General features: G+C 47.2%; 1 protein-coding gene across 8 annotated transcripts in view; it reads right to left on the reverse strand.

Moving 5' to 3' along the window:
* Positions 1-18,711, reverse strand: part of trak1a (trafficking protein, kinesin binding 1a) — a 224,102-nt gene that overhangs the window by 97,860 nt on the left and 107,531 nt on the right. For all 8 annotated transcript variants that reach the window (XR_013495641.1, XR_013495642.1, XM_078199636.1 and 5 more), the window contains one exon: positions 15,812-16,110. Coding sequence is in view for 5 of the 8 variants with exons in the window: in XM_078199636.1 (XP_078055762.1) it covers positions 15,812-16,110 (299 nt within the window). In the remaining 3 variants the exon portion in view is untranslated. The remainder of the gene's footprint in view (positions 1-15,811; positions 16,111-18,711) is intronic.

Below are 18,711 nucleotides of genomic sequence, written 5' to 3' on the forward strand. Positions count from 1 at the left end.
AGGGGGCAGCACGGTGGCACAGTGGTTAGCACTGCTGCCTCACAGAGCCAGGGATCCGGGTTCGATTCCCGGCTTAGGTCACTGTCTGTGTGGAGTTTGCACGTCCTCCCCGTGGGTTTCCTTCAGGTGCTCCGGTTTCCTCCCACAGTCCAAAGATTTGCAGGTCAGGTAGATTAGCCATGCTAAATTGACCCTTAATGTCAGGGGGACTAGCACAGTAAATACATAGGGTTATGGGGATAGGGCCTGGATGGGATTGTGGGTCGGTGCAGACTTGATGGGCCGAATGGCCTCCTTCTGCAGGGTAGGATTCTATGATAAGAGGTAGAGAGATTTTAGGGAGAGAATTCCAGAGCTTTAGGGGCCAGGCAACTGAGAATACAGCCACCCAGTGGTGGAGCGATTCAAAACCTTTATCCCATCATAGAATAGTAGAACGCAAGAGGCCAGAACTGGAGAAGCACAGAGATGAGGGTTGTGGGTGGAGGATGCTACAAAAATAAAATTGCAATGGTCGATATTTGCTGACATCCTTCCGTTAGTAACACTACAGAGCAAGTAGGGCAGCCAATTCCTTATGGGAACATGTGGAGCAGGTCACCTGGTTGGTCTGAACAACACACCAGGTGTAAAATTGCACAACTATAATCTAAGCAACTGAACACTCATCTCAAATCCATTGATTAAACCCAACGCTTTCAACACAGAACATTTAAGGTCCAAAGATTCCATGGACGGTTTTTTTGAATTTCTGGGGAATGTGGAGAGGGGACTGGTTAGATCAGTCGGTCAGGTTGGCATGTGGTTCAGATTTATGCCAAAATCACAGGTTCGATTCCCGGTCCGGGCGAGGTGGACTTGGGACCTGCCTCCTTACCCTGCCCCCGAGTGTGGAAGGCAATAGCAAATCGTCAATTACATAAGAGTTTCGCGCTCCTCTGAAGTGCCTTGGAACCTTTTACTGCATTTAAGACAGGGTGGCACAGTGGTTAGCGCAGCTGCGTCACCGCGCCAGGGACCCGGGTTCGATTCCCAGCTTGGGTCACTGTCTGTGTGGAATCTGCACATTCTCTCCGTGTCTGCCTGGGTTTCCTCCGGGTGCTCCGGTTTCCTCCCACAGTCGAAACCCAACGCTTTCAACACAGAACATTTAAGGTCCAAAGATTCCATGGACGGTTTTTTTGATTCAAATTCAAAGTGACGTTTGCTTCCATGACAAAACTCAATCAGATCAGGTGGACAATTACCACACGGACTGCAGCGGATCAAGATGACAAACTCACCATCGCCTTCTCAAGGGAAATAAGGTACCGGCAATAAATGCTGGCCTGGCCAGCGACACTCACATCCCATGAACACATTTTTAAAAAGCAAAGAACAGGTGTCAAAAACATTGACTGAAATGGCGAACACGTCTTAATCTGCTAACATGTCCACTGTGCAAAAACTCAAAATGTCAGCCACCAGCTCCCATGCTTTGGAAACACAGGAACAGGAAGAACCCACTGGTGGAACAATTTAAAACCTCATTTAGCCTCTCGAGCCAGGCCCGTCATTTAATAAAGTCACATCTGATCTGTGGCTCAGACCTCACATACCTGCTTCCCCCCCCCCCCCCTCAATATCCCTTAAAACCTTTGATTGATGAAAATCTACTAATCTCAGATTTAAAATTAACAAGTCATCAATTGCTATTTTTCACAAGAGGGTTTCAGGTTCACACCAGCCTACATCTCTCAATGCGTTTCCAAACTTCATTCTGAAAATTACTAGCTCTCATAGAGACTCGATGGGCCGAAGGATCTCTTTTCTGCACTGTAGGATTCTGTGATTCTGACTACGGGCGGGGCCTTATGGCCTCGTTCGTCCCGAAACCGTAAAATCCTGCCCCGAGGTCAACGGACCTTCCCATGCGCCGCCCCTCGCCCGCTCCGATTCCCGTGACGGCCGGGATGGTAAAATTCCAGCCTATATGCCCTCATCCTGGATTCCCCTAAGCAGTGGAAATAGTTACTCCCTTCAACGTCCTTACTGTGTCCTTAGCAGCTCAAAAACTTTGATCCAATCACCCTTTAACCTTCCAAACCCCCCCCTTCATAATTTAACCCGGGTACAGACACGGACAGATAAATCAACCCGAGTGTCAACTGGTGTCCTCAGAAATTCACCGTGTTGTTGCAAAACTGAGTTGCTGACCGTTCATTTGGCACAATTCGTGTCTAAAGCTGTACAACAAAACAATATTGATTTTTCTTTTACGTTTACTGGGTGTGACTGACTTTGTCAGTCATACCAGCATTGACAAAATCCCCCCCTTGTGGCCAGACTTAAAACTGTAGAAGCGACCGTCACGTTGCTATTGGAACTCTTATGCAATTGACGATTTGCTATCGTCTTCCACGCTCGGGGGCAGGGTAAGGAGGCAGGTCCCAAGTCCACCTCGGCCAGACCGGGAATCGAACCTGTGATTTTGGCATAAATCTGAACCACATGCCGACCTGACCGACTGATCTAACCAGTCCCCTCTCCACACTCCCCGGCCATGGGGAGTAGCACTGTAAATATAAGACCAATAAGCTCTAGAGTTCCCTGTCCATCACCATTCTCTCACCGTGAACTGCAATCATCCCTTTCAAGATCGTCAATTAATTGATCTCCCCAATTGGAATGTCAGATAGCACTGCTTTAAATTTTTCATCGCTCTGTCTCCATCCTGAGGCAGTAGTTCAGGGTCTGTGAAGGGTTTAACAATCCACTGGACACTATCGATATTCAGATCAAGAAGAGTTAAAGAAATTACTGACACTACAGTGTTGGCAAAAAGTTCAGTGCAATAATCCAAGTATTAGGCAAGCAACACCTTGCCCCGACTCCAAATCCACTCAAATCACCAGCAGCCCCTTGATTCAAGGATGATGTCTACTGGATCCCGAGTTTCTGCCATGGATCTTCATGTGACTGTATTATAAAACCATAAGATATAGGAGCAGAATTAGGCCATTTGGCCCATCGAGTCTGCTCCACCATTCGATCATGGCTGATAAGTTTCTCGACCCCATTCTCCTGCCTTTTCCCTTAACTTTTGATCCCCTTGCCAATCAAGAACCTATCTCTGTCTTAAATGCACTCAATGGCCTGGCCTCCACACCCCTCTGTGGCAATGAATTCCACACATTCACCACCCTCTGGCTGAAGAAATTCCTCCTCATCTCGGTTCGAAAGGATCGTCCCTTTACTCCGAGGCTGCACCCTCAGATCCTATTAATGGAAACATCTTCCCCAAGTCCACTCTATCCAGGCCTTTCCGTTTTCCATAAGTTTCAATGAGATCTCCCCTCATCCTTCTAAACTCCATCGAGTACAGACCCAGAGTCCTCAGACGCTCCTCATATGTCAAGCTTTTCATTCCTGGGATCACTCTCGTAAACCTCCTTGGCACGATTCATGACGTGCAGATCTTCAGGCACACGGGGCAGGAGGTCCCACAAGGTCGTGGGATCCGGAGTGCAGGATTTGCGTCCATTGCGTTCCTTCGCTGCCGGCACAACTCTGTCTCATCGCTAAGACCTTGAAGGACAAGTTGACACCATTTTGAACGATTGATGGCAAGATCCTCCCCATCATTGACGTCAACATTACCGCAAAGTGCCGGATTTAGACTTGGATGAGGCCCTAAGCTATATAAAGCTTTGAGGCCCCTTGTTAAAAAGTTACACCAAAAAGTCTCACAAAGGTGCGTACCAAAACAGGACCTCTGCTTTCTTTTTCTTTTCTGGTATCCGCTCTGAAATGTTCTCTTCTTTGTAAACCTTCTGAAATTTTGTGAGGCCCTAAGCTGTAGCTTGTTTAGCTTATGCCTAAATCTGGCACAGTTGTCGCACTTCAAGGAAAGCATCAGAGTGTCTTTGAAGCTTGTTCTTTGACCTCCCCTCAAATGTTGGCCATTTGAGAGTTGAGGAAAGAAGCAGCGGAGCCACTTTCCAGCCAGTCAGACACAGTGCCCAGTCCACTCTGACATCAATTAGAAAGATGCCCAATTGTTTTCCACATGTTCGAGAGGTCGCACGCTGACCTCCCTTATACTCCCTCAATTGGCAAACTCGGAATCTTGGCTGCGTGCAGCGGGAGAGTGTGGGAGCTGCGAAAGGAAGAGTGAATGAAAGGAAAATCATCTTCAGAGCTTCTTTTGTGTACAGCCCAACAACCTGGCTGTACGGCAACACTGGCAGAGAGCCAGGAAAGCACTGGAACGGGGCGAGAATTTACTTTTAATGCCCAAAGAAAAACGTGCGCGCTTCAAATTCTCCCTGCAACCACAAACCAGACAACATAAACTATGACCGATCAACGCAGCTCACAAACAACTAACTTCGCTGACAAGAATCCAATGGAGAGAAGGAGAAAACTGGACCAAGATCCTGGAACAAAATCATTCCCCTCTTAATGCCCAAATGTCCTGAGGTTTCCACCAGAATTAATCAAATTCACGACTTCTGTTGCCAAGGAGATAGATAACTGCAAACAAACACACGAACCAAACTATAAACTAACAAAAGTCTCAGAGTCAAAACAGAGGCTTCGCTAACTGTAGGAAAAAAGGGTTACTCACTCATTATTTTTCTTCTATTTTTGTTCGCATCACTAAGAACTACATTTTTTAAAAAGAGATGTCGCTTCAAAGGGTCCTCATGAAAGGAAGGAAAAGAGAATGATAAAGAGTGGAGCATGTAATGGACTCCCAACTGGTGTCTGGGATGCTACTAGTGTCTGGGATGCCAGAGGTTGTCACGTGGGTTATTAATTCCCTGACTAAGCATGGATTAAATGACAATGAACAAGACAAATCTGCTGATGCACTTTTTTCTCCCTGTCACCCCTTTACAACTTGCACATTCCAACCTGAATCTGTGACTCCTTCACACAAATGGATGAGAACGGTTAGTGAAAGGTCGTATAGATGAGCAACATCACATTTTATGAATTATGGGAGGTTATTCCTCTTGCTTGCTTTTCCCCTTCTCATAGCGTGCACGCATTTATCAAATTGTTAGACTGCATCATGAGCAAATAATCTCCTCCAGTAAATATCAGGAAAAGCAAAGTTATTAGGGGGCAGCACAGTGGTTAGCACTGTTGCCTCACAGCGCCAGGGACCCAGGTTCGATTCCCGGCTCGGGTCACTGTCTGTGCAGAGTTTGCAAGTTCTCCCCGTGTCTGCGTGGGTTTCCTCCGGGTGGCTCCGGTTTCCTCCCACAGTCCAAACGTTTGGAATGGTTGTGCTGGTTAAAGTGAAGTTTATTTATTAGTCACAAGTAAAGCTTACATTAACACTGCAATGAAGTTACTGCGAAATTCCCCTAGTCGCCGCAGTCCGGCACCTTTTCGGGTCAATGGTTAGGTGGATCAGCCATGGTAAATGCGCAGGGTTACGGGGATGAGGAAGGCGGGGGGGTGGTGCTCTGTTGCGGGGTCAGTGCAGACTCAATGGGCCAAATGGCCTCCTTCTGGACTGTAGGGGTTCCAGAAACTGGAAATTGAGCTCCATAGCATTTGGGGTTTGGCATTATGGGCCCTATTTGGTGTTCAACATGTACACAAAGCTGACGTGGTCCACACTGGACATTAAGGGGAGAATTTTCTTGTCCTGCCCGCCACGGGAATCATACAGACAGGGGGCAGACCATGCAAAGGTCCGTGGATCTGGGGCGGGATTTTCCAGTTTTGGTGCGAGCACAGGTGGAAAATCCCGTCTAAGAGTTCTCCTTCAGCCAGACAGCGGGTGTTAGACTATTAAGATAAGAGATAAGAGGCCAGATTCTTGCTTTTGCTTCCTCATTGGCTTGTGTCCGAGAGCCAGCAACACACTGATTGCCTCCAGTAAAACCAACAGCCAGCGGCATGGAATAGGGAAAAAGGTCAATGTTCATCTTAAATCACCGCCAACCCACGTCCTGAGCTCTCAGATTTCACTCCACACAAGTTGAACTTCTGATCACATAGTCAACCATCACCAAGACCACCTGTTTCCAACTCTGCCCAACTCAGCTCACCTACTGCAGAAACTCTAATCCATCCTACTCTCGACTGTTCCAATGTAATCCCAGCCTGTCTCCAATATTCTGGCCTCCACCAACTCGAAAGCATCTCAAATTCCGCTGCTCCTGTACAAAATCCTGTTCACCGACCAACGCTGGCTCCTGGAGATAACACCTTGATTTTAAAATTCTCACCCTTGTTTTGAAATCCCTTCATACAGCTGGTAGCAAATTCTGCTTCCCAATCCTTCTTTAAAATAGCTTGGGAAGATAAGAACATAAGAACTAGGAGGAGGAGTAGGCCATCTGGCCCCTCGAGCTTGCCATTTGGTGGACTCAGCTCCACTTACCCGCCCGCTCACCATAACCCTTAATTCCTTTAATGTTCAAAACTTTAGCTATCCTTGCCTTAAAAACATTCAATGAGGTAGCCTCAACTGCTTCACTAGGCAGGGAATTCCACAGATTCACAACCCTTTGTGTGAAGAAGTTCCTCCTCAACTCAGTCCTAAATCCGCTTCCCCTTATTTTGAGACTATGCCCCCTAGTTCTAGTTTCACCTGCCAGTGGAAACAACTTCCCTGCTTCTATCTTATCTATTCCCTTCATATTCTTATATGTTTCTATAAGATCTCCCCTCATTCTTCTCGATTCCAATGAGTATAGCCCCAGTCTACTCAGTCTCTCCTCATAAGTCAACCCTCTCAACTCTGGAATCAACCTCTGCACCCCCTCCAGTGCCAGTATATCCTTTCTCAAGTAAGGAGACCAAAACTGTACATAGTACTCCAGGTGTGGCCTCACCAGCACCTTATACAGCTGCAACATAACCTCGCTGTTTTTAAACTCCATCCCTCTAGCAATGAAGAACAAAATTCCATTTGCCTTCTTAATTACCTGCTGCACCTGCAAACCAACTCCTTGAGATTCCTGCACGAGGACACCCAGGTCCCTCTGCACAGCAGCATGCTGCAATTTTTTACCATTTAAATAATAGCCCATTTTGCTGTTATTCCTACCAAAATGGATGACCTCACATTTACCAACATTATACTCCATCTGCCAGACCCTCGCCCACTCACTTAGACTATCTATATCCCTTTGCAGACTTTCAGCGTCTTCTGCACACTTTGCTCTGCCACTCATCTTAGTGTCATCTGCGAATTTTGACACACTACACTTGATCCCCAACTCCAAATCATTTATGTAAATCGTAAACAATTGCGGTCCCAACACTGATCCCTGAGGCACACCACTAGTCACTGATCGCCAACCAGAAAAACACCCATTTACCCCCACTCTTTGCTTTTTGTTAGTTAACCAATCCACCCATGCTAAACATTACCCGTAACACTGTGCACCTTTATCTTATGTAGCAATCTTTGGTGCGGCACCTTGTCAAATGCCTTCTGGAAATCCAGATACACCACATCCACAGGTTCCTTATTGTCCACTGCACATGTAATGTTCTCAAAGAATTTCACCAAATTAGTCAAACATGACCTGCCCTTCATGAACCCATGCTGCGTCTTACCAATGGGACAATTTATATCCAGATGACTCGCTATTTCTTCCTTGATGATAGATTCAAGCATTTTCCCTACTACAGAAGTTAGGCTAACCGGCCTATAGTTACAAGCCTTTTGTCTACCTCCTTTTTTTATAAATAAAAAACAGTGGCGTCACATTTGCTGTTTTCCAATCTGCGGGAACCATCCCAGAGTCCAGCGAATTTTGGTAAATTACCACTAGTGTATTTGCATTTCTCCCGCCATCTCTTTTAGTTCCCTGGGATGCATTCCATCAGGACCAGGAGACTTGTCTACCTTTAGCCCCATTAGCTTTCCCAACACTACCTCTTTCGTGATAATGGTAGTTTCTAGGTCCTCACCTAGCATTCCTGTCATCAATTTTTGGCATGTTATTTGTGTCTTCCACGGAGAAGACTGACACAAAATACCTGTTCAATGCCTCAGCCATTTTCTCATTTCCAGTTATTTTCCAGGCCCCAGTCGCCGGGGAGGGAGAAGCAGCGGGGCAACTCGACCCTCAAGCCGGGGCTGAGGAGGAGGGAGGGCAGACCATAGCCAGGAACAAGGAGAGTTCATGGAGAGGAGCAAGGGCACCTCCCAGGGCAGCACTGTGGCAAGCACTGCTGCCTCACAGCGCCAAGAACCCGGGTTCGATTCCCGGTTTGGGTCACTGTCTGTGCGGAGTTTGCACATTCTCCCCATGTCTGCGTGGGTTTCCTCTGGGTGCTCTGGTTTCCTTCCACACTTCAAAAGGCGTACTGGTTAGCTGCATTGGCCATGCTAAATTCTCCCTCAGTGTTACCCGAACAGGCACCCGAGTGTGGCGACTAGGGGAATTTCACAGTAACTTCATTGCAGCGTTAATGTCAGCCTAACCTGTGACACTAATAAACTTTAAACTTTAATGTGCATTACACCAAATTAAATTGCAATGACACATTCGAAAATAAATATAAAATCTGATGAAACAATGGAGTTTTCCAAATTTAACAGATAGGAAAAAAACTGCTCAGCTGTGTTCTCAACAAAGAGTGAGAAGCCACATGTTGGAAGATTGGAGAAAATCCATGCCTTTAAAAGGTTAAAGATAATTAATTACCTGGCAACACGCGAGGACTGATTGACATAAGTGCAAGGAAGGCAGCAAAACATTCAAAGTCTTGATGAGGTAAAGTGAATAATGAGAAGGTCCCGACTATTCCTAACTCCACTGGAGTGACCAGCCACGTCCAAACTGACCTTTCCCAACTTGGTCTACTTAATCCGCAGCATTGCACAATTTTATTAACAAGAATACTTAACTAGCCTCACAAGCAGCTAATCGACAGCCCCGGGGGGGAGTGGGGGGGGGGGGGGGGGGTGATACCCCTGAACTGGGCCACCACTGAAATATGCAACAATGACACTTGTGGGTTTTTGTAAATATTGCAGACTTTCATCAGCGGATTCGAACTGCGCTTATTTCCAATTGTGTATTTGTACGTTTGGGGTGTGGGGGAGAGTTAGGAGGGAGAGAGAAAAAACTGAACAAAAGGTCAGTGGCACCAGGGAGACCAGGCCAGTTCACAATCCTTTCAGTTGACCAATCAGCAGAGGAGTACATGGAGCGAGTCTCCAGACAGTCTAACGTAATTCCCCCTATTTTGTAACAATTGTGGAGCTAAATTGTGATGAGTCTATTTCTGGTGTCGGGAGTTGCTCACTTTTTGCCAATGCAGCCAAGTACAAGAGAGAGATTCCTAGTTCCTGACGAACTATATTTAAAGATGTCCTGTTTTAATCAGTTAGAGAGATATACTCAATTTTTAAAAAATTATTCTCTCATGGGATGTGGGCGAGGGGGCGGCCGGGGCGAGATCTAGAGGGGTGTGTGAGAGAGAGAGAGAGAGAGAGTGAGGTTTTTTATTCTATTTGAGAAAAAAAATATCAATAAATAAGAAATTTAATGAACAAATTAAATCCTTTATAAGGTTTCCAGTACTATACCAGCCTCAGTACACTGTATTTTTAGATTGACCAGCCTCCATCTAGTGGCAGACATTGGTTAGTGCAGTTCGCAGCTACCAGCACCGACTAACGTCTGACACTAGATGGTGCCCAGGGTGTAGTGGGAGTTCAGCAGGAAAGCTGGAAGTCTGCAGCCACTGAGAATCTAAAAGCACTGCATACTGAGGTCACTACAGTGAGGTTCAGGAACACAACCAGACACAGCTGCTTTGCTGCAGGTGCCATTTTTAGATAAGACATTTGTTACAACCCACACGGGAGCACATGGTAGATTTACCTGGGTGCCTCCAGTTTGGAAATACTGAAAAAGCCGGAAGGGCCAATTACTACAACCTTTGACACAAAACGCTCAATCCGGTGATCCAACTGGGATCCAGGAGGAAATGCTTAGTACCTCCTGTGTACTTCAACGTGACACTGGGGGCCATCTTACCATTGTGCCCCGCCAACCGATTGGGGGACTCATCCCGCAAGATCAAGAGAGAACCGAGAAGTCAGGTTCATGCACAATGTCTCACCTCTCGCGATCTTACCGGCACGAGGCTAACTTTTTTACTTAAATGTTTTGAAATTCATATTTAAATGTAATTCACAAATCCGGGACAGAATCGTCTGCGCTCACTTCCTGTGTGGCCTCGCCGGTGAAGGTTCTCTCCGGCAAGGATTTTGCACGGTTCCCCCATCAACGGGACCAGACGGGACGGCCTCACCGGTAGAACCAGAGGCCATTGAGGCCCCCCTTCACCCAACCCCGGGTGGTTGGGGGCAAGGGGGTGTCCCTTTGGGAAGTGCTAGCCTAGCACTCTGGCAGTGCCAGCCTGGCATTGCCCACCAGGCAGTACCAAGGTGGCAAGGCCAAAGATTGGGGGGGGGGGGGGGAAGAAAGAGAGAGAGAAACTGCTGCCCACTCTGCACAGCGATCAGTGGGGGGAGGGAGGGTGGGGGGGGGAATCACTGCTGCAACAGTGATTGGTGGAGGGGAGCACGCATACGATCATTGAGGGCGGGGGCAGGTCACGAATGGTCATTGAGCTCCAGGGGGGCGTTGGGGTGCTGTTCCACGGAGTCCAGCTGCAGCAGCAGGAGCAGTGACAGGCCTCTGCTGCTCTCAGCACAGAGACCTGCACGTGCGCAATGGCGCCCTCTGCTGCTATCAGCTGGTTTTCGGGCGGTTTAAGCCCTGTCCACTCTCCTACAGGCAGACATCAGACTGAAGGTTTTTTTTTTGCACAAGTGCATAAGATTCAAATGGTGGCCTCACCGAAAAAAACTCACCCGTTTTCACTCTTTGGACCAATTAATTTGGTAAGATTGTCCCCACTATGTTTAATGATGGAAAAGCCAACGTTCAGTTAGAGGAATGAGATGACCAGTAACAGGAGGTTTATGATTCAATCACAGGGCACAGTGACAAAGGTCAACTTTTACACCCAGTTGAAGTCAGCTAGTGTGCAAGCCCTGGATAACAGGGAGTTTCTGTTACACAAGCTGTTAATAAAGGATAGTATCAGGACGGTAGTGAGAGACGACATAGGCTCTAAGGAGCAAAACGTGGAATCGTTGTGGGTGGAGATAAGGAATAGTAGGGGGAAAAAGACACTGGTAGGCGTGGTCTATAGGCCCCCAAATAATAACTTAGAGGTGGGGAGGGCTATAAACAAGCAAATAATGGATGCGTGCAAAAATGAAACGGCAATAATCATGGGGGATTTGAACGTACATATTGATTGGCCGATTCAAATTGGACGTGGGGGGCTTGAGGAAGAGTTCTTAGAATGCTGTCGGGATAGTTTCCTCGAACAGTATGTTACAGAACCTACGAGAGAGCGAGTTATCTTAGATCTGGTACTGTGTAATGAGACAGGTAGAATTAAGGATCTTCTTGTGAAGGATCCTCTTGGGTCGAGTGATCATAATATGGTTGAATTTCTGATACAGATGGAGGGTGAGAAAGTAGGGTCCCAAACCAGTGTCCTCTGCTCGAACAGAGGGAAGTACGATAGGATGAGGGCGGAATTGGCTAATGTAGACTGGGTGAGCAGACTGGTAGGTAGGACAGCTGAGGAACAGTGGAGGATTTTTAAGGAGATTTTTTTTAAAGTACTCAGCAAAAATATATTCCGGTGATAAAGAAGGACTGTAAGAAAAGAGATAACCAGACATGGATAACGAAGGAAATAAAAGAGAGTATTAAAATGAAAACAGATGCGTACAGAGTGGCCAAAAATAGTGGAGAATTAGTGGATTGGGAAAGCTTTAAAAAACAACAAAGAACGACTAAGAAAGCGATTAAGAAAAGAAAGATAGATTATGAAACTAAACTAGCTCAAAATATAAAAAATGATAGTAAAAGTTTTTACAAACATATAAAAAGGAATAGAGTGGCTAGAGTGAATGTTGGACCCTTGGAGGACGAGGGGGGGGATTTAATAGTGGAAAACGAGGAAATGGCTGAGACTTTAAATAAGTTCTTTGTGTCGGTCTTCATGGTGGAAGAGACAAATAGTTTACCGAATATTAGAGATCGGGAGTTGGTGGGAGGTGAGGTCCTTAATACAATTACTGTTACTAAAGAGGTAGTGCTTGGTAGACTAATGGGACTGAAGGTAGACAAGTCCCCGGGCCCTGATGGAATGCATCCCAGGGAACTGAAAGAAATGGCTGAGGTAATAGCAGATGCGTTAGTAGTTATTTATCAAAATTCGCTGGACTCTGGGGTAGTGCTGGCTGATTGGAAAACAGCTACTGTTACGCCGCTGTTTAAAAAAAGTAGACAAAAGGCGGGTAACTACAGGCCGGTTAGCTTAACGTCCGTAGTTGGGAAGCTGCTGGAGTCCATCATTAAAGAGGAAATAGCAGAGCACCTGGAATAGAATGGTTCGATCAAGCAGACGCAGCATGGATTCATGAAGGGAAAGTCGTGTTTGACGAATTTACTGGATTTTTATGAAGATGTGACTAGTGCGGTTGACAGAGGGGAACCGGTGGATGTGGTGTTTTTAGATTTCCAGAAGGCATTCGATAAGGTGCCTCACAAAAGGTTGCTGCAGAAGATTGGGGTACACGGAGTTGGGGGTAAGGTGTTGGCATGGATTGGGGATTGGCTATCTAACAGGAAGCAGAGAATTGGAATAAATGGGTGCTTTTCTGGTTGGCAGTTGGTGACCAGTGGCGTGCCACAGGGATCGGTGCTGGGGCCTCAACTGTTTACCATTTACATAGATGATCTGGAGGAGGGGACTGAGTGTAGGGTATCAAAGTTTGCTGATGTCACAAAGATGAGTGGGAAAGCGAATTGCGTGGAGGACGCGGAAAGTCTGCAGAGAGATTTGGAAAGGCTGAGCGAGTGGGCGAGGATCTGGCAGATGGAGTATAATGTTGGCAAATGTGAGGTTATACACTTTGGAAGGAATAATAGTAACTTGGAATATTTTTTAAATGGAGAAAAATTACATCATGCTACCTTGCAGAGGGACCTGGGGTCCTTGTGCACAAATCGCAAAAACTCAGTCTGCAGGTGCAGCAGGTGATCAAGAAGGCGAATGGAATGTTGGCCTTTATCGCGAGGGGGATAGAATATAAAAGCAGGGAGGTCTTTCTGCAACTATACAAGGCACTGGTGAGGCCGCAGCTGGAATACTGTGTGCAGTTTTGGTCCCCTTATTTGCGAAAGGATATATTGGCCTTGGAGGGAGTGCAGAGAAGGTTCACCAGGTTGATACCAGAGACGAGGGATGTAGCTTATGAGGAGAGATTGAACAGATTGGGTCTGTACTCGTTGGAGTTTAGAAGGCTGAGGGGCGATCTTATCGAGACATATAAGATAATGAAGGGGCTGGATAGGGTAGACGTAGAGAGATTCTTTCCACTTCGAAGGGAAACCAGAACTAGAGGGCACAGCCTCAAAATAAGTGGGGGCCGGTTCAGAACAGAGTTGAGGGGGAAACGTCTTCTCTCAGAGGGTGGTGAATCTCTGGAATTCTCTGCCCACTGAAGTGGTGGAGGCTTCCTCGTTGAATATGTTTAAATCACGAGTAGATAGATTTCTGATCGATAAGGGAATTAAGGGATATGGGGTGCAGGGGGTAAGTGGAACTGATTCGCTTCAGATCAGCCATGATCATATTGAATGGCGGGGCAGGCTCGAGGGGCTAGTTGGCCTACTCCTGCTCCTATTTCTTATGTTCTTAAGCTGCCTTATTGTAAGGAGGGCATTGAGGATTTGGGCAAGATCAGAGGCTGGAGGAAAGAGGCAGGAGTTGGCGGGGCGAGGATGTGGAGGCAGGGAGTACACGGGGGCAGGGAAGAGTCGTCAAGATAAGTTAGAGTTAAGAGTATGGGGGAGCAGCCAGCCAAGGAGGATCCAGCCTGAAACTAGCCAGCAATGGTGGGGGGGGGAACCAAAGAGTGAAAATAACATTAAATTAATATATCGACAGTACTTTATCAACAATGTTACAGTGAACAGGGCAGCAGGTTGGCACAGTGGTTAGCACTGCTGCCTCACAGCTCCAGGAACCCAGGTTCAATTCCCAGCTTGGGTCACTGTCTGTGTGGAGTTTGCACATTCTCCCCATGTCTGCGTGGGTTCCCTCCGGTTTCCTCCCACAGTCTGAAAGATGTGTATGTTAAGTGGGTTGGCCATGCTAAATTGCCCCTTAGTGTCAGGGGGACTAGCTGAGGTAAATGCATGGAGTTATGGGGATAGGGCCTGGATGGGATTGTGGTTGGTGCAGACTCGATGGGCCAAATGGCCTCCTTCTGCACTGTAGGGATTCTATGATTCTACAAAGCAACTTTGAGAGTCGTAGAATCCCTACAGTGCAGGAGGAGGCCATTCAGCCCATCGAGCCTGCACCGACAACAATCCCACCCAGGCCCTATTCCCACAACCCCACACATTTACCCCGCTAATCCCTCTAACCTACGCATACCGGGACACTAAGGGGCAATTTTAGCATGGCCAATCAACCTAACCTGCCCATCTTTGGACTGTGGGAGGAAACCGGAGCACCCGGAGGAAACCCACGCAGACACTGGGAGAACGTGCAGACTCCACACAGACAGTGACCCAGGTCGGGAATCGAACCCAGGTCCCGGGAACTGTGAGGCAGCAGTGCTAACCACTGTGCCACCGGCATTGGATTGTCAGCTTTAATCTTTGTGCGAACCCATGGGAGCAGGACTTGAAGCTACAACCTTCTGACTCAGAGGCAAGGACGCTACTAACTGCGCCACAGCTGATACACAATGTCTTCTACTGAATACAAAACTAGTTTAAAATGGTATTCCCACCCACAGAAATACACTCATGCTGTGATGTGTTTTCAGACTGTTATGTATCATCATTAACTGTTTTGACAGCTTTTCACCACTGGATGGTGCTGTAGGACAGTCACAGTAAAGCAGCAGTGGACAATGAGAGCCTGCAGTGTAATAAATGCCACCTTCTCCTGGATGGTGCTCCCTCTCTCACTCTCTCTGTTTGCAGCGCTGTCGGAGTATTAGCAATGACCTTGGGTGTGCCCACAAAAGTTTCCATTCTGTTGCCAAAGGTACAGCAAACTGTCAAACCCTCCTAAGAAATAAACATTTTGCAGCTTTGCCTCCTGTAAATTAACAGCTGCCTTCAGATTGAGGAAAACTAAAAAAATGGTCAAAATGTCGATAACAGAGCCTTCAACAACTGGACTTCTCGACACTTTCCACTGCATTGCCCAAGTTTACTCTTCTTTTGGGGAGGCTCAGTGGCACAGAGGTCAGCACTGCTGCCTCACAGCGCCAGGGACCTGGGTTCGATTCTGGCCTCGGGTCAGTGTGTGTGTGGAGTCTGCACGTTCTCCCCGTGTCTGCGTGGGTTTCCTCCGGGTGCTCCGGTTTCCTCCCACAGTCCAAAAGACGTGCTGGTTAGGTCCATTGGACGTGCTAAATTCTCCCTCAGTGTACCCGAACAGGCGCCAGAGTGTGGCGACTAGGGGATTTTCACAGTAACTTCATTGCAGTGTTAATGTAAGCCTACTTGTGACACTAGTAAATAAACTTTAAACTTTTGAATAAAGTTGATGGCATGATTATGGGGTGTGAAGTTGACCTCAAGGTCAAATATTACACCCAGATCATAAACTGGTTTAGTCTCAGACTGTTGCCAGGGAGACGGATGGGGTCAGTTGCCAGGGAATGGAGATAAGACTGAAAACAGTGGTTTTTCAATACTTAATTTTTTTCCATGTAACTTACCAGTAATGGTGCAGGCATCCCTTTGGACATTGCTGTTGGAAGCATCTTCTCGGCAAACTGCCTCACTCACGTAGTGCACCTCATCGGTGCCTGTGGCACAGGCCAGAAACGGGTGATCAAGTGTCTCTGAGGCGGACAGAGCGTCAGCCGGGGCGCTTTCACTGATAGCTGTGGCGTCCAGCTTGACAGGTTTCACAGGGTCACGGAAATTGCCATTGACTGAACGAGGGCCGGTACCTTGACTGGGAAGGTCGAAAGCCTGACCTGGCTCGGTGACCCTCCTGGCACCCTCAACGCACCTGGAAGAGAGATGGTAACGTAACATTAACACTCTGAGCTCTCGTCTTCGGAACTGAGCCAATCCTTTTTTGGCAAATCAAATAAACAAAATTAAATAAGCTGAAGGACCAAGTAAAAGGGGCAGCCTCTTAAAGGGGGTGGGGGGAACCGCCTGAAACAAAAAAAAAAGTGTAAAGGAAACTTAAAACATCAAACCAAAATGTGATTAAAGGCATCGATAATACACCCCAGCCTCTGCGGTGCCCAATGAGCACGGAAGCCTCAATGGCACCTGTGGACTCCACATGCTCCTTTTCCAGGGACACCTGGTAGAGGGGCAGACAGACGGGTCGGACAACCCCCCTCGGTCACCCGCTGTCTGGACCTACTTTATTTCCCGGAATCGAGCCACGGGTTAACATAAATCGCAGAATTTCTTTTTGGTAAGAAAACACACAAAAGGCAAGATCATCGGTGCGGCAGGAGTTAGAAGCAGCAATATTACATCTCAATGCTTGACTGAAAATAGGAATTCATTCACAGAAGACCATCAAATCTCCGAGGGACACCTCAAAACCCTTTACAGTGAAGCACTTGGAAAATCAATAGGGTCAGGTTTCTGTTTGGATGCAGTCAGAGATTTCGATAAAAATTGCACTGGTTTCGAAAAATGTTCCTCCCCAATCTTCCACTCCAAACACGCTGCAAAATCTGTCACAGCCTCACCCAGGTGGGTAACATTTGAGTGTTTCTTCTTTCAGATATTACTTTTAAAAATGTCTCGATGTATTTAAGAGCTCATGCTGCTGGAATTAGGTTTATCACGAAAAAATTAAAATCAGTGTCAACACGTTTTTATTAGTTCAAGTTTATTTATTAGTCACAAGAAAGGCTTACATTAACACTGCAATGAAGTTACTGTGAAATTCCCCTCGTCGCCACACTCTGGCGCCTGTTCAGGTCAATGCACCTAACCAGCACGTCTTTCAGACTGTGGAAGGACACCGGAGCATCCAGAGGAAACCCACGCAGACTCGGGGAGAACGTGCAGACTCTGCACAGACAGTGACCCAAGCCGGGAATTGAACCCGGGTCCCTGGCGCTGTGAAGCAGCAGTGCTAACTGTGCCACCCTTCTGGGGAAGAGAATTCCACCAACAACCCTTTAGGGAGAATAGGTTCCTCCTCAATCTCGGGTTAAAAATGAGAGGTTGCCCTCTGCGATGTTAGTGTACATTTAAGTTTTTTTTTAAATTCATGCTAACAGCCTTAATGATGTCATCGTTGGGAAGGAGGAAAGAAAACTGTGCCGGTCAGGTGACACGGATTGATTTTCAGTTTGGAGCTGCAGCTTTGAGTTTTTGGTTTTAAAAGGGGCAGCAAGCTAAAAATAAGTGTTTTCCTTCTCTCCCTGTTGGTTAGCTGAAAACAAGATCTTGTTTTCCTGAGGGCAAAAATCTGCTGTTGTTGGGGGCTGGACCAGAGTCTCTGGTGCTTTGGGAAGTTGCCTTGTGTTCAAACCGTTCGGAGTAAATCCAGAGAACTGCAGACTAACACAAAGGACTCAATTTCCAGTATCACATGAGCAGTAGGCTTTGCTGTACTGAACCTGTTTAAAAGGGTTTTGTCTATGGCAAGGGTTTTGGTTTGATTTGAACACATTAGCTATCTGTGTTAAGGGTTATACATTATAGTAGTTGTTTTGTTGGTAACTGATAAAAGTTATTGCTAATTTTCTTACTATACATGTTGGTTATTGATGCGCGTCAATAAGCACATGGAATCAAGGCTTCGGTATTGAAGGCTTTAATAAAGTAACAAGGGAACTACTAACACGAATACACCAGTTCAGACTGAAGGGGTCCTGCCGGAGCAGGGGGTCTTATACCCTGCCACCGGAGGCGGGACCCCACTGGAATGTGCCACGATAACTCTCATAACAGGTAAACACCCTAACCCAACAACATAGTACAACCCCCACAGTAATAACACCCTAGCCCAACAGTAACATGGTAACAAACCCCAGTGGTGAACCAACGATGGTTCACCACATTCACCCCTCCTTTAAGAACAAAAGGTGGCGGGGTGGACGAAAAACAGGTCATATAACAGACAATAACAGAAAAGTCACAGGATTCACAAGTCCAGACGGTCTGGAGGACCGCACCGACGCTGCGATCTCCTCAACACCGGTTGCGAAACCGGAGCAGGTGCCGATCTCTTCAACACCGGTTGCGAAAACGGAGCAGGTGCTTGTGGTGGCGCTCTTAAAGTAACGTCTGGCTGTCCCCTCAAGGACTCCCGGGCCGGCCGGCCCTGGTGAGGCGATGGTGCAGGGGATCCTGGAACGTTTGGTGGTAGCGGTGGTGGTGATGATGATGGTGGCGCCGATCTCCGAGTCTCAGGCAAGCTGTACATGGGAGTAAAAGTGTTATGCACTGGTCCCGGTGCTGACCGCGCCACGTCTGGGGAAGTAATGAGGAGTAGTGGATTTGTGACTGGGGGAATAGGAGCGACAGGGGTTGCTACGTCCCCTGCGGGCGCCAGGTCTCTAATGGAGACAGTGTCCTCTCGCCCGTCAGGATATGCCACATAGGCATACTGAGGGTTGGCGTGGAGGAG

The sequence above is a fragment of the Mustelus asterias genome, chromosome 2 (genome assembly GCF_964213995.1).
Source record: "Mustelus asterias chromosome 2, sMusAst1.hap1.1, whole genome shotgun sequence".
NCBI lineage: Eukaryota > Metazoa > Chordata > Chondrichthyes > Carcharhiniformes > Triakidae > Mustelus > Mustelus asterias.